The following is a 16258-nucleotide window of genomic DNA, read 5'->3' as shown; positions in this document are numbered from 1 at the left end:
CGTTAACAAGTAGTAAAATGGACTATGAGTCCAAGTATCGATCCCACAATGATTGAATTAGTTCAACTTAAGCTATTATGACCTTAACCGAAACACGAAAACCAAATTGTCTTTTTGCACTTTAACTAAAAAATGTAAACTTTGATGCAAGTATGAATGAAAAATTATAATAAATGCAAAATAAGTTGGATGTAATTTAACTCGAGTTTATGGAATTAATGAATATACTAACGCTCTAGGATCGCGAATCCCCAAGTAATACCCATTCAATTTTCAATTATGCAAATTTGAGACACGATTCCACAAAAGATGAATCAATATTCCTATTTTAATTTAGCAATCTCTCTCGAGTAATGCCAAACCGATCCCAATGTATGATTCGACTATATTTCTATGACGAATACTAACATACCGAAATGCATTATAAATTCATGAATATCCAATGATTCACACAAGGCATAGAGGTATATTTCTATCCCCTATCGGACCCTATGATGATTTATACAATGTCGAACCTATTTTCCTTCTTTTGAATGCATAAAATAGGTCACCACAATCATATAATTACGTGCACAATAATCATATAAAAATAAAAACGTAATAAATCAATCAAATCCGAAAATTGCGTTTAAATACGTCAAAAATCCAAATCAACAATCAAAGGAAGTATTACAAGGTTCATCGATCTCCTAACAATGATAAATCTAGCCTAACATGCTAAAAAGAAGAAAACATAAAAATATTTGAAGAAACGTTATCACCCGAATCAATCTTCAATCGAATCTTCACTTGGCGCGATGTTTTCTTCTTGTTCTCTCCTTGTTTCTCCTTCAAAATCTCTCAAAAACTTGTAAAAATGGCGTCCCTTACTTTCTGGTCGAGCTTTTATTTATATAGGACCCTAAAAATATTGTTTCCATAAGAGTTTCGACGGAAAAAGGAAACTGCGTTTCTGCCCTAATATTGCTCTATGCGACCGCATAGAGCAACTCTATGCGGTCGCATAGAGTAATTTTTTTTTTTTTGCCTTTTTGTCTTCGGTATGCCTCTATGCGACCGCATAGAGGGGTTGCATAGTGCTACCAACTATGGAAGATGTGCATTTTGGTCCTCCCACTTGACACTTTCACTTCTTAGCATCTTCTCTTCATTCTTTTCATTCTATCATCCCAAGATATCGTCAATTGGAAATTGGCTTAATCAATTTCTCAATTTGTTCATCGGGTCAACTTTTGGATAATTGCACCTTGATCCCTGAACTTTCACTTTGCGTCATTTTAGTCTTTTTTCGCGTTTTTCTCCTGAATTTCACCATCTTCATCATTGTTCCCTACAATTCACAAATGTAATGAGATTAAGTCATAATTCAATCATTTTGCTCGTTATTCAGCCATGTTTGTGACCTAAATAAGTGTGCAAAAATACACTTATCACCACACAGTGTAAAGAAATAAGCTGAAGTGGATTTTTTTATTGTTTCTATCTCCTACAAAATCTAAATCAGTAAAACCTTTTGAAGTTATCCTTGCTGACATAAAAAATTGTAAGAATTATTCTTGAGCCAACTTTAAGGAAAATGATATTCTTTTTTTCTTCCTTCGTGGAAGACCTTTTTTCCCCCAATTAGCCCATTTTGGCCTCTATTTATAGGAGACCCCCTTTTCTTTGGCCAGGATTATGTCATGTCAATCAAATTAACTACAGTGTCAAACTCGAACAGCGCGTTGTCGATCTTTCCTTGGATTGGTTAATGAGGTCGGTTGTTGTTATCTTAATATTCCCTCAGGTAATGATAGCTTGCCAGAGTAGGAGAATCATGATGTTGATTGGTGGGATTGGGCGGTACTGACATCACTCCCCAAGTGTATTTGATTGATTAGGTGATTTGACTGGGGGGTAAAGATCTGTAATCATTGTGTTTCGGGATTACGATAGTAAATAGGCCGAGCTGAACTCTTTTGACCGAACTGGTAGTCATATGGAGTGGGGCCCATGAGGAATAAATATGAGGCTGGAGGTCAGTGGTCAACAATCCCATCTTTATTCATTTTAAACACAAGTCCAAAATCTAATGTTATTTTCGAATATCTTAGAAGCCATTTTAAAATATTCCAATGTCCTTCTCCGGGGTTACTCGTGAATCTACTAAGCATGCTAATACTATGAGCAAGATCATGTCTTGTACATACCATTAAGTACAAAACATATCCAATCACAATTGCTTATGGAATTCTAGACATTCTAGCAAATTCTTCATCGGCGTTGGAACATAACTCGGATGAAAGTTTAAAATAGTTTAAAAGTGGCAATGTAACAAGTTCATAGTCAAACATATTAATTTTTTTCAAAATTTTGACCACATAATTATGTTGACTAAAAAACAACATATCTTTTTCCTTATTCCTAAGAATCTGCATGTCAAAAATCTTTTTGGCAAAACCAAGATCCTTCATATTAAACTCAAATTTTAATTTTTGTTGGATATCATCAATTTTAGACTTGTCACAACTACCAAGTAACAAATCATCAACATAAAGCACTAAGTACAAAGAATTTTTACCTCCTTTACTTTGTAGTAGTAGAGACAAGTATCATAATTGCTTTTTTTTAAAACCATGTCTTAAAACAAAAGTGTCAAACCTTTTGTACTATTACCTTGTGGCTTGTTTTTAATTCATAAAGGGATTTCTTTAATAAACAAACAACATTTTCAGAATGCCTTTAACAAAACCAACAGGCTACCTCATATATCTTTTTTCTTCTAAATCTCATAAAGAAAAGCAGTTTTAACATCTAATTGATCAAGTTCTCACTTAAATTGAACAACAAGGGCAAGCATGCCTCTAATAATGGTATACTTAACTACAGGGAAAATTTCAATATAGTCAACACATTTCTTTTGTGTGAACCCTTTATCTACAAGTCTAGCTTTATACCTTATACTTTTATTATCCCTTCAAATTCTTTTATCTTGTAAATCCACTTACTATCAATTAGTTTATGTCCTTTAAGTCTTTCTATTAATTCTCAAGTTTCATTTTTAAGAAGTGAATACATCTCATCTTCCACGGCAGCTTTTAGTTTTTAGCATCTTTACATTTAATAGCATCATCGTAAGAGTTAGGCTCATTTTCATATTGATCTTGATAAGTAAACTGTGAGACAAAATCATTACAACCAAACATAGCTAGAGGTTTTATCTGGCTTCTTTCCCTGTTTCTTGTAAGTTGGTATTCATCAAGAGGAAGGGTTGTAGGATTAGATTGAATATTAAATTCAGTTTCTTGGTTATTTTTATCTTCAGTTAAAGTAACATTTTTATCAAAATCAAGTTCATTATTTTTAGGAACAGGAGTTTCTCTTTCATTTTGAGGTGACTCCACCTCGATTTGAATATCTTTTTCAGTCAAGTTATTTCTTTTCCTTCCAGACATGGCATAGATGCATTAAAAATGACGTCTCTTCTAACAATTACCCTATAGCCTTTTTCATTTTGAACCTACAATCTATATCCTTTAACATTTTCTACATAACCTAAGAAAACACATTTAAATAATCTAGGTTCTAATTTTTCAATATTTGATGAGCATATGTAGCATAGCCACACACTTTCAAGTGAGAATAGTTTATGAAATTTTTAGACTAGATAGATTTAGGAACATCAAAATTTAAAGCACTAATAGAGGTTCTATTCACAAGATATGCGGCAGCAGTGTTTACAGCATATTCCAAAAACAATTTAGGTAAACCAGAATTTAAAAGCATGCATATTACATTGTTTAATAATGTTATATTCATTATTTCAGCTATGCCATTTTGTTAAGATGTGTAGGTTGTTCTATGTCTTAATATGCCATGCTCTTTGCAAAATTCCAAACCATTGTCAATCTTCGAAATTTGTATCTTATGATCAGTTTGGTTTTCAATTTGTGTTTTTCAATATTTGAAAAGAGAGAAAGTTTCATCTTTTGATTTTAGTAAGAAAACCTTGATTTCCTAAAACAATCATCAATGATCAGAAGATAATATCTAAAACTATTTAAGGTACACACAGAAGCAGGACCCATAGATCAGCATGCAAACATAGTCAAGTATTTGTTTTGATTTATGAATTCTAGATAAGAAAGGTAACTTGACTTGCTTGCCAAATACACATTGTTCACAAGAACCAAATACTTTAATATTAATAATAATATTATAAATTAAATATACACATATACCATACCTATCTACCCCATTCAAACCCTAAAATTATTCTCTCCGTCTCTCTAGAAGTAGGTAAATCAATAAGAATGAAAAAGTAGGTAAATGAATAAAAATGGATGCACTGGATTCAATTTTCAATCCATTGAGAGAATTCTCGAAGAACATCATTCGTCTCGTCAAAAGATGTCACAAGCCAGATCGTAAAGGTATATTTCAGAAAATCTAGGGTTTCCAATTTGAGTTCTTTTCTTAAATCAAAGACGTAAATTTATTTAGATTATTGATTTATGATCCGATTTAATAATATATTTGTGGATTTATTTATTTATAATTTGGTATGGGCAAAATTCACCAAGGTGGCAATTTGTACAACTACAGGTTTCGTGGTGATAGGATTCGTTGGATTCTTCATCAAACTGATATTCATCTCTATTAACAACATCATCGTAGAATTGGTGGACTTGGGTGGCGATGTGGTGGTGTTTTCTACGATAGGTTGATTTTGTTTAAGGTGATGGTGGTTTTGGCGACGACAGTAGTAGTGGTGTTACTGAAAGCAGTGGTGAGATGGTGGTTGCAAGTGTTGTTGTTGATCACAAGTTATTTAGTTGATTGTGATAATTAAATTGGTTAATCTGTGATCAATAAGATAAATTATGACCAAAAAATAATGTGTGGCCTAAAAAATTGTTAATATTGATGATTTGTAATGATAAATAAATTATGACTCATAAATTTTTTATTTGTGACTGATGAATAAATTATGACATATAAAAGTTTTGAATTGTGATCATAAAATGATTTGTGACATATAAAGATTCTGATTTGTAATCGAAAAATAATGTGTGAATAACTAAATCTTAATTTGTAATCAAATTGTATAGATATGTGACCTTAATATATTTAATTAATAATAAAATATATAATTAATTAATTAAATTATAAATAAATTTTAATAAATATCTGATTTTTAAAATTTGAAATATTTAATCTTAATTTTGAAATAAATAATACTTAATATCTTAATTATGAATTTTTCCCATAAAACAAACTATCAATGTCCCTGTCCATTGTAATAATGCTTTTCTCAAAGTGACACCAAGTCTTATCCTTTTGAATGATAGTGCTCTTTTAGGACTAGGACCAACTAGATGTTGGTCATTCATTGGATCATGTATTCTCGTTAACTTTCAAATAATTATATTCAAAAATCTAATTTATTGTCTTTAACATGCTTCTAACGTGTAGATCAAATGTGTTATATAAGAGAAGTTGGAATCAATTTATTTGTTATAATTACATATAACTAAAATTTGAACTTAAAACTTTAACTTTCGTAACTAAAATCTTGAGCCCAAAAAAAAAAAAAAAAGAATTTAGTTTATCTATTTATATTTTATTTTAAACGTTGCCATCTCGTGATAATCACATTATAAAACACAGAGACGGACGGAGCCCCCAAGGCCCAAATTTTATTTTATTTTATTGTAAAAATAGTTTTTTTACGTGTAAAAAAAATTTCTCGTTGTAGTTCGGCTTAAAATTTTGTAGTCCAGTCTTGAATTAAATCCTAGATCTGTCCTTGATAAAACATATCCTACACGAAACAACTCTCCTTTTTTATCATTATTTTTGCTATGTATTTGTCAGAGCAGATCTTGAGCATAAATAGAAATGAATAGATTATAAATGACTAGTATTTATGAATTCCTCAAAATTTTTATAAATAAAAGTGATTTGAATGTTTATGAACAATTTATGAAAGTGAGCCGAAAATAATCTAAGAAAGTTGAGGCAAATGTTGGGAGGTTCACATGGACTGGGCTGTAAGTATCCTCATGGGTCAAAAATACTAGTAGTCCATGCATTGGGCCTCAAGCCCATATTTCGGGTTGGGCTCATGTAATTACTAACATTTTCAAAGAAGTAAACTCTGATTTTTATCTGCTTTTTGCAGAACATAAAAATGAATTTCGGCCGTCGAAAAATAAAATTTTTAACAGAAAAAAAAAACTTACTTTCTTGAAAAGGGAACAATGTTTAACGCATAATTTTCCCCTTGACATTTATATAAAGGGAGAATTGAGGCTGAGATCCGAAACCTTTTACCTCGATTGCAATAGGAGGATAAATGGATGGACCATCGGGGCGAGCGTGAGCAGAGGAGGGTCAACTTTTTGCTTTGTTTAATTTTTTTTATATTTTCAAAATTTCGAGTTATATCATTATTAAAAAATAAAATATAAATTAAAAATAAATTTTTAATAGGTGAATTGTCAAGAAATAAAATTATTTTTAATCTTTTTTTTTTCCCCTTCACGGGACTGGGCATCCTCACGCCAACTTGCCCCATGCCCCAAGACAGGGCGCCCCGCCCTGCCAACCCCTTTTTTTTTGCCATCGGAAAAGGTACCAAAAACTCAACCAAAACTTAGATCCATCCGCCTCAACCATTGCTGTCGCCGCCACTGAATACATCAATTGATACAACTTATCAGCTGCAAGCGCGACATCATCAATTCTTGAGGCCAACGCAAAAGTTCAACATTTGGTAGCAAAAGGTTTCCATGGCCAAGCCCTTGCAGTGTACAAAGAACAAGTCCACCCTTTCCCTGCAACTGCAAGTCTGCAAGTACCTTTATTCTTCCGTCAATCATCATAGCCTGTGCTCATTCTCAAACCCACCAAATTTTGGGCCTTCAAATACACTGCAACGTTGTCATAGATGGGTTTGATTCGGAATCCATCGTCTCAAATTCCCTCATCTCCATTTATTCAAAGTTTTCGGACACAAAGAGCGCGTACAAGCTGTTCGATTCTATGCCTCATAGAGTTACCATTTCCTGGAATGCCGTGTTAATTGCTATATGCAAAATGGGTTTTTCTCGAGTCATTAAAGATGTTTAGGGAGATCAAAGATGTATGTGCCTGGTTTTGTGTCGAAATCTGAGCTTATCGAGTGTAAATGGTTTGGGACCTCATCTGCAAAAATGAAGGTTTAGGTATAATTTTTAAAAGATTTAAAAGGTTTAAGATCCAGCTGCAATTCTCCCTTAAATAAATAGATAAAACAAACAAACTTTTCGTTCGGTAAAACCTTGTCCAACAAAAATTCGAGCCCCGCTAGAAATTCAGAACCAAGGGTGCGGACAGCCACCCCCCCCCCCTTCCAATAGGCAGCGCCAAATCGGCACCCTTGAAATTCGGGGCCCTTGTGGCCCTGAATGAGGAGTGTTTTCCTAAAAATTCTATGCCAATACTTTCAAGTCTGTAAAATCAGGTTCTCTTTCTCTTTCCGTCATTCCACAGAAAAAAATAAAATAAAAAAATGAGGTAAATTCAAAGAAACTGAGACCCAAATCCGAAATTCAAGTATGGAAAGAATTACTATACGTGATGCAATATTCCATCAATTTAGAATTCCATATCGTTTGCCGAAATTACTAATTTATGTAACAATTCTGGTATAGGTAGCAGCGTCTCATGCAAGAATTGAAACTTCCCCAAAAACTATCAACTCACACCTAAGTGTTCACCAGAAGCTTCTAAGTTTAGGCTCCAACTTCATAAGATTGGTAATACTCTCTCTTTGACTTTAATGGGGTGGAATTTGCTTGAATCAGAAGTAATTGATATTGGTGCATGCACGTTGAGCCATGCTCATACGCACTAATTGTTGATCACCTAACCCCAGAAAATCCACCTATACCAAATCCTTTAAAATTTAAGCGGTCAAACCCAAAATGCAATTCCACTTAATTACGCCTTCACAAATTTCCCAACAAAGGCTTTTTCATTTTTTTTTTTCAGTTCTAAACATTTATATATGCTTCATTACAGGATTTGTCTCTTAATTAGCCAGCCAGCCAGACATCCAAGATTTTAATGAAAGCCATGGAAATCAAGTTATATTACATTTTGGCTTTAGTCGTGTTGGTGATTAATTTGAGCAGTTATGGAATTTGTCAAACTAAAGAGGATTTAGGAAAGGGGGCTTCGTTTATTTTCGGAGATTCCTTAGTTGATGCTGGAAACAACAACTATTTACAAACGTTGTCGCGAGCTAATATCCCCCCAAATGGTATTGATTTTAAGGCTTCGGGAGGAAATCCTACCGGCCGGTATACAAATGGAAGAACCATTGGAGACATAATCGGTAAGTTTTCACTTAAGCTATCCCGTTTATTAGCTTCTTTTGTACTTCCAACGAATCGAAGCGATAAAGAGTTGCGATTTGTCTCGCAGGAGAGGGGTTGGGACAACCTCACTACGCGATGCCATTTCTTTCCCCAAACACGACCGGAAGAACTATTTTATCTGGGGTTAATTATGCTTCTGGAGGTGGTGGAATCATGAATGCTACTGGAAGAATATTTGTACGTATCTCCATAACTATGAGTGATTATCGTATATGTGTTAATTAATTTTTTGTGCTAAACATATGTGTTGAACAGGTGAACAGGTTATCAATGGACATCCAGGTTGATTACTTCAATATCACTAGGAAACAGATTGATAAATTGTTAGGCCCATCAAAAGCAAAAGATTACCTTAAAAGAAAATCAATTTTCTCAGTCACTATAGGATCGAACGATTTTCTCAACAATTATCTTCTTCCGGTAATTTCTGTGGGTGCAAGAATTTCACAAAGTCCGGATGCTTTTGTGGATGATATGCTCAATCATCTAAGGGGACAGCTTACGGTATGTAAACACGAATATTATCTTAAACTCATAGACGAAATTTATGCGATTTTTGGTTTAACTGACAACGCTATTGAATGCTCTGTTTTGATTGCAGAGACTTTACCAATTAGATGCAAGAAAGTTTGTAATTGGGAATGTTGGGCCCCTTGGATGCATTCCCTATCAGAAAACCATTAATCAGTTGGATGAAAACGAGTGTGTGGAATTACCAAATAAGTTGGCACTTCAGTACAATGCCAGATTGAAGGATCTTGTCCAGGAACTAAACGAAAACCTTCCAGGAGCCACTTTTGTGCATGCCAATGTCTACGATCTTGTCATGGAATTAATTATAAATTATGCTAAATATGGTGAGTATTGACAGCAAAACTATCTCAATTTGTTGAGAAATAGAAATCGAGATCGAGTTTTCTTCAATATGCTGTTTATATGCAGGATTTACAACTTCGAGTAAAGCGTGCTGTGGAAATGGAGGACAGTTTGCTGGAATAATTCCCTGCGGGCCAACATCTAGTATGTGTTCGGACAGGAACAAGCATGTATTTTGGGATCCTTATCACCCAAGTGAGGCTGCTAACCTAATTGTCGCTAAACAATTGCTCGATGGGGACACAAAATATATATCTCCGATGAACCTCAGAAAACTCCGAGATCTCTGATTCAGCAATCAATAGTTTCTTGCACTTGTATTTTGTTCTTAGTCTTTGAATGTTTCCTCTCTCATTACTTCATGTTTGTATTTTGTTAATCTGTCCAAAGAAAATTGTTTATTGAGCTTTCCATAAATCAATTCAATGCTAAAGTGGTGATGATATGAGCCTATGTTTAGGCGAACTTATTAGTAACTATTGACCCCCAAAAATGTTTCCAACAGATCCCTGATCTCATCCCCATCAAACCTGCACATAGAACACCTCGTTAGGAGGCAAAGGCTGTCAGTCGAGAAAAAGGTCCGACGATCGTTTACACTCCGATGGTCAACCCAACGACTGGATGAAAAGAAAATAAAGAGTGCAAGAGTCGAAAGGGGAGATTGGTTGGAGTTTAGAAAACGTACCTTGAAATGAAATGGATTCTCATATATATATAAAATGGAGACAACCCTGGTGAGCTTGGTGAGCTAATGGGCCTCATCTAAGCCACATCCAATAGAAAAGTCTAATATGAAATGAATTATGGTTATAACAATAATCTTCCAAGTCTGAATCGTTCATTTATGTACTGGTAGAACTTTGAAATATAAGTAGTCAAGTAGATGAGGTCCTACGAATAGCCGAATTGCCTCAGAAAATATAAGTAACTCCAATATGTGAGGACTTACAAACTGCCTTAGAAAATATGCATGCCAGCCTGAATAAACAAGGGCTTTCGAATTACCTCGAAAGATGTCGCATATAATTTTTCAAAATTTCGACAATATCTCATCTGTAATATGGACCAACTTGTAATACACCATAATATCTTCGCCCATGTATAAAATAAATTTGGGGTCCATCTACCCCTCCAAATACTCATAACTATAAAGTGAATAATGACATCACACTTCTTCAAGATATAATATGCAGAAAGTCTATCGTGTATCATAACAGGTCATATGCTTGACAATAGTGTAGATAATGGGACATACATACTATAGCTAGTAAAAAGTATTGTGAGTCATGAGGCATGCTAGCAGTGATGTGACATGCGTACGTGGCGGTAATAATGTAATGCATATGCTAGAGGTAATCAGAGTAACTTATAATTTCCGATCATATTGTGTAATATAGCCGGTTATGAGTAAGTTTGAGATCGTAAGTGTAATTTTTCTTTTAATTTTTTTTTGGTGCGTGCATTTGAGCAAATTTATTTTTATAATAATGTATTTTTGAATAGTTTATTGATGGAAAATGTTTGATTAAAAAATAAGGAAAAATTTTGAATTTGCGTATAATATTATTTCATTGAAAGATGCGTGATTGAAATGATGTCAAGTCAACATTTAAGAATATATTTTTTTGAACAAAAAATGTAACTCAAACAGGGCCTTAATAAAGTTCTTAGAACCATATCAGCTAAAATCAAAGAATTTATAGATGAAGTTTCTTATTTATTTTAGGGAGAATTGTAATCAAGGTATTAAACATTTCATTTAACAGTAAATTTTACTCAAACGTTTTATTTGTGCCACCATGATATCAAATCTTTAAAAAATTTGCACCTTAAGTTTAAAATGACGATTTCCGTCAGTTTACCCAAAAATCGTCAGTTGACCTCAGAGAAATAAAAAGTTTATAATTTTCCCAAATAAGGTAAAGATATTTTAGGCATAACACAATTTTTTATTAATTTAAAAGTACAAAAAACTAAAATTACAATCCCACCCTATCTCCTTCTTCAACAACTCTCTCACCCCAAAATCAAAACCATGCCACCTACGTATCGGTCACCACTACCGCCTCACCGTCAACATCACTGTCACATCAAATATATTTGGTTTTGGTGCTAATATACTGTTTTTGGTTTTAATTTCAACAAATTATTTTTGAACTAAAGTGTCTGCATCTCCAATGCTATCCGCAAAATATCAAATTTCACCAAAATTTGCACTATTTTGCACCAAATAGTGCAAAGTCAAAATTGCCTTTTTTTCCTATTTGCCAAAATAATTGATAGAGGGTGTTTGGGTCATTTGTGTTATAATTTTTTTAGTAGTACTATTATTGATATTATTTGATTTAATTTTTTATTTTTTAATGATATGATTTAATATTTTCATTTTTGTAGTGTTTTTACTAATTGTACTATATTTTTCATATTTATTAATAAATTTAATATTTTTCTAAATTTAACATAATTATTTATTTAGTAATTTATGTATTTGTAAAACAAATAAATAAATTATTAAAAAAAAGATAAAAAAAATATTAAACACAATTCATTTGATTGGTGTAATAGATGGGGATGATTTTTATTTATTTATTTATTATTATTATTATAATTTTCACTCTAATGGCCTTTCATCACTCAATCATCCTCTCAAACAAATCATCTACTTTCTGCTCTATAACCAAAAAAATAGGAAAGATCAAGATCGGAAACAATGGTAGGATTTTTCTCTTTCTTGAATTTTCATGAAAATGGGTCTGTCAGTCTGTCTGTACATTTTATAATTATCAAGGGTGCTTTTAATTGTATTTTTATGGATTTTTCTGTGATTTTATGAAATAGATTGTGAATAGGTCTTTTAAGATTGGATTTTTTTTGGTGTTTTTTGTTCCTTTGATTTCTCTCGTTTTTCTTGAAAAAATGATACTATCAATCTAACAATGTTGCTTTTTTCATATATATGTTCTGTAATTTTTTGAAATGGAGTTTGCATATATATATATATAGTAAAGATTCGATGGCAGTGGTGCCAAGGGTGAGTCGGTGGTGCCGGGAGTGGCAGTAGTGGCCAACCACAGCTACGTGGATGGTTTGGTTTTGGGGGCGGGGGGAGGGGGGTGAAGAAGGAGATGGGGTGGCGCAGAGATTTTGTTTTTTGTTTTTAATTTAATAAGAAAAATGTGATATGCCTAAAATGTCCTCGTCTTATTTGAGGATATTATTAAATTTTTAAATCTTTGGGGTCGACCGACGAAAATTGTCATTTTGCACTTGAGATGCATATTTTTTAAAGACTTGATATCTACGATGACACAAATGAAAATTTTGAATCAAATTTGCTACTAAATGAAAGGCCTGTACATAGACTGCAATTCTTCCTCTATTTTATATATATATATAACATATATTATTAGCTTAAGGTATTATTTTTATAACTTTTTGAAATTAGAGTGTCTAAGAACCACTCAACTTTGAATATGGAATCATAAGGGATCAAATAGGCAAACTTGTATGAACTAGACTAAATCGATAGTTTGAATTTGGTTCTTGTTGAAATTTTTCAAATTTCCGCCATTGGAATCAAGGACTAGATTGTTTATGTCCAGTTCTTGGTTGTGCACTTAACCATTCAATTAAGACATATTCATGTCTATTGGATATATTTGAATAAAATCTAGAGGCGTAATGAATAATGGGAGGATCAGGTATTTAGAGGACCTAGTTACTGTCTTAGAGTAGTTGGAGGACTCACCTACTTCTTATGAGTAGACAAAGGACTAACCTTGACATTCTCAATAATACAATGTTTGAAATGCTTTTTTTAAATATAGGAAAACCAACTTGCACGTTACAAAGCATGGGAGAACCAACTTTCATGATCAATATCGTTAGAGCACCAAGTTTCTCTAACCACATAGTAGGAGGACCACCCAATCAAGATAGTTAGAGGAGCAAGTTGAGTAATCCAAATAGATAGAGGGCTAACTTGTGTGATCCACATGGGAGGACCAACTTGCATGTTGTACATAGTTGGAGAAAAATATTACAAGCTCAAAAGTAGTTGGAGGACTAAATTGTGGGATCCAAATGGTAGGAAGACCTATTAGCTAGAACTTGAAAAATATATGAACAACTTGTGTGATTCAAATAGTTAGAGGACCATATTGTGCAATTTAGATACATCAAGCACAAGAATCCTAAATACTCATTATGTCATACCTAAATTGTCTCCCACAATAACATATAAAATTTCATACCATCTATGTATTAGTTTGATCGTTTCAACCAATTTTACTAATTAGTAAGTCCTTGTTTGATAGCCATTATTTGTTTAAAAAAAGGGGGATAATTGTAGCTGAGACTCTAAACTTTTCAAAATGTTGCAAGCTTTTCCTAACCTATTAAAAAAAATGAAAAAAGAAAAAATTATCTTTTTCTTCCTCGCCCCCAACCCCAAACTAGAAATCCACCATCACCACCACCTCTACCCAAATTCGACCACTGCCGCCCACAACCACTACCATCGCCGCCGCCACCACATCCATCACCACCTCACTTCTAGTGAAAGGAACTAAAAACTAATCCACAAAGGGAACAACCTCAAATTTAGGGGGAATAAAAACACATACACCACTACTCCACCACATACCCCCAACACGACCACCACCCTCAAAACGCCACCATCGCCTCACCAAAATAAATTAATAATGGATGAGTTTATACTTTCATTTTCACTATTTTCTGCATCTCAACGTGAGGCAGCAATCCTCCAACGAAAGCTTCACCACATACTTGAAAACTAGAGAGAATGCATCTTTTTAACATGGGGATATGACGTTTTCCAAGGGACCATACCATCAAAGAAATTCATGGTTTGATTGTTAAAGAAATTGTTCCAAACAAGGCCTTTAGTACATGCTCTATAGTTTGGTTGAAGTTGAGGGCAATCAAATTGGGTTCCAAAATTATGAAAGAGCTAAAGAGGCACAGAGCCATGATATGCAGACCGTGGTTTGAATTCCAATTTCAAATGATATGATGTGGGTGTCCAATAGAAGATGGTATGCATAAATGCCCATCGAAAACGGCAACAACTAATTAATTGTTACAATTGAAATTACAAAACAAAGAAGAACAAAGAACACTAATCATGTGAATCTTGGCAAAAAAAACAAAGCAGTTGTATATATTATTCTAAATCTTAATCAGAAAATTCATGCTTGGGTGGTTTTCGATGAGGCAGTGGTGGTAGTTTGAGGGGGTGGTGGTGTCGGGCGGTGTGTGGTGGCATCTATGATTTTAATTTTGGGGTTGGGGTGGGTTGAGTGTGTGTGGGTGTTGGTGAAGAAGAAGATTATATTTATTTCTTGTTTAGTATTTTATTGTAATTATTTTAATTGTTTAATGTTATAAATGTAAAATTATTATGTTACCCCTTTAAAATTATTTTAAAAAATGGTCAAACTCAATTTTTTGGTTTACTAACAGAAATATGGATGGAATTCATTTATTGGGGTTTCATTCGCAACATTTTGAAAGGTTTGCGGTGACGGTTGCAAAAAATGAAAGGTTAAAGGGATAGTTTGCAATCTTTTGAAAAGTTTGGAGTCTCAACTATAATTATCTCTAAAATTAATGTCTTGAATAGTGAATTTTTGGATATGTATATATATAGTGTTAGAGTGTTTATTTGTTGTAGTAATAATCAAGTGACTTGATTGAAATATTATATTAAATTAGGTGATAATGATGATTCAAAATTAATTTGAATAGTTATGATGACACTAAATATAAAGTACATTGGTCATGAATGAATTTAACCCCAAAAAATATGTTGTATTTGCACTTGCACATGTTAAAGCTAAAATTTAGTGGACGTTACCCTAAAAAAAAAAAAAAAAAAAAAAAGGCTACATTTACATTATTTTTTCTTTCAAATTATCAATTTTTCTTCTTTTTTTTGTGGTAATAATTATGTGATATATATATTATTTTTATTTTTTGTGATTGTGTATTAGAGTGTTTATTTGTTGTAGTAATAATCAAGTGGCTTCATTGAAATATTATATGAAATTAGGTGATCATAATGATTCAAAAGCAATTTGAATAGTTATGATGACACTAAATATAAAGTACATTGGTCATGGATGAATTTAACCCCAAAATATATGCTGTATTTGCACTTGCACTTGCACATATTAAGCTAAAATTTAGTGCACGTTACAAAAAAACAAAGTTGCTACATTTACATTATTTTGTACATCAAATTTGACATTGTTGATTTGCAAAAACTTTGGTACACGAATGTGGAAAGATGGAGAGGGAGAGAGAGTAATCAAGTTCTCCAGAGGACAAGAAGACAAAAAGAAAAGTTTGCATATTCTTAGAAAATGAACAAACATACAGGGCGTGTGTAGGCCAAATGGCGAATGGTGAAAGGGACAATTGATAGGGAGAGTGTGAATTCAGTCAACAGGATTTGGCATTTGTCGCAGCACTGTATCGTCTCGTCTGTCGGTTATCTTTATTACGCAAGATAATTTTATGGCTGGTCACATTTTTCTGAAATTCTAAGCCAAACCGATTATGTCCAATCCTTCAATTTTAGCATGCTATAGCCAGTTCAAATATTGAGAATTTGGTAAAACATAGAGCTAGATTTTCGACCAATTTAAATACCAGAATTGGTATTACTATGTGATGAAAATGCCCAATGTCGTAATTTGATGATTTTGCACGATAACATATAAATCATGTAAAAATGTGTGTATAATTTTAACCCTTGTTTGAGCCCCATTTTGGAAGAATGAAATAATTTTTAAACAGTATATTGATGAGAAATGTGTGGTTAAAATGAGAAAAAGTTTTAAATTTGCGTATAATATTATTTTATTGAAAAATGTGTAGTTGAAATAATATCAAAGTACTGTTGACGTGAAAATTCAGATTCATGGGTTAAACTTACATGACCCCAAATC

At 33.0% G+C, this 16258-nt stretch overlaps 2 protein-coding genes across 2 annotated transcripts; both read left to right on the top strand.

Annotated features, from left to right (window-relative positions):
• The first annotated feature begins 4318 nt into the window (after positions 1-4318).
• Positions 4319-4706, top strand: LOC111411338 (protein transport protein Sec61 subunit gamma-1-like). The gene is made up of 2 exons (XM_023041879.1): positions 4319-4412; positions 4552-4706. The coding sequence occupies exons 1-2, from the start codon at positions 4319-4321 to the stop codon at positions 4704-4706; spliced, it is 249 nt and encodes an 82-aa protein (XP_022897647.1).
• A 3273-nt stretch (positions 4707-7979) lies between these two features.
• LOC111410364 (GDSL esterase/lipase At2g23540-like) lies at positions 7980-9727 on the top strand. Its single transcript, XM_023040660.1, has 5 exons — positions 7980-8362; positions 8452-8582; positions 8661-8909; positions 9007-9262; positions 9348-9727. Exons 1-5 carry the CDS (start codon positions 8092-8094, stop codon positions 9569-9571), a joined length of 1131 nt encoding a protein of 376 aa, XP_022896428.1. The 5' UTR covers positions 7980-8091; the 3' UTR covers positions 9572-9727.
• The last annotated feature ends 6531 nt before the right edge of the window (positions 9728-16258 follow it).

Source organism: Olea europaea, chromosome 15 (genome assembly GCF_002742605.1).
Source record: "Olea europaea var. sylvestris chromosome 15, O_europaea_v1, whole genome shotgun sequence".
NCBI classification, from domain to species: domain Eukaryota; kingdom Viridiplantae; phylum Streptophyta; class Magnoliopsida; order Lamiales; family Oleaceae; genus Olea; species Olea europaea.
The sequence above is the reverse complement of the archived record's forward strand: the minus strand, read 5'-3'. Positions and strand labels throughout refer to the sequence as shown.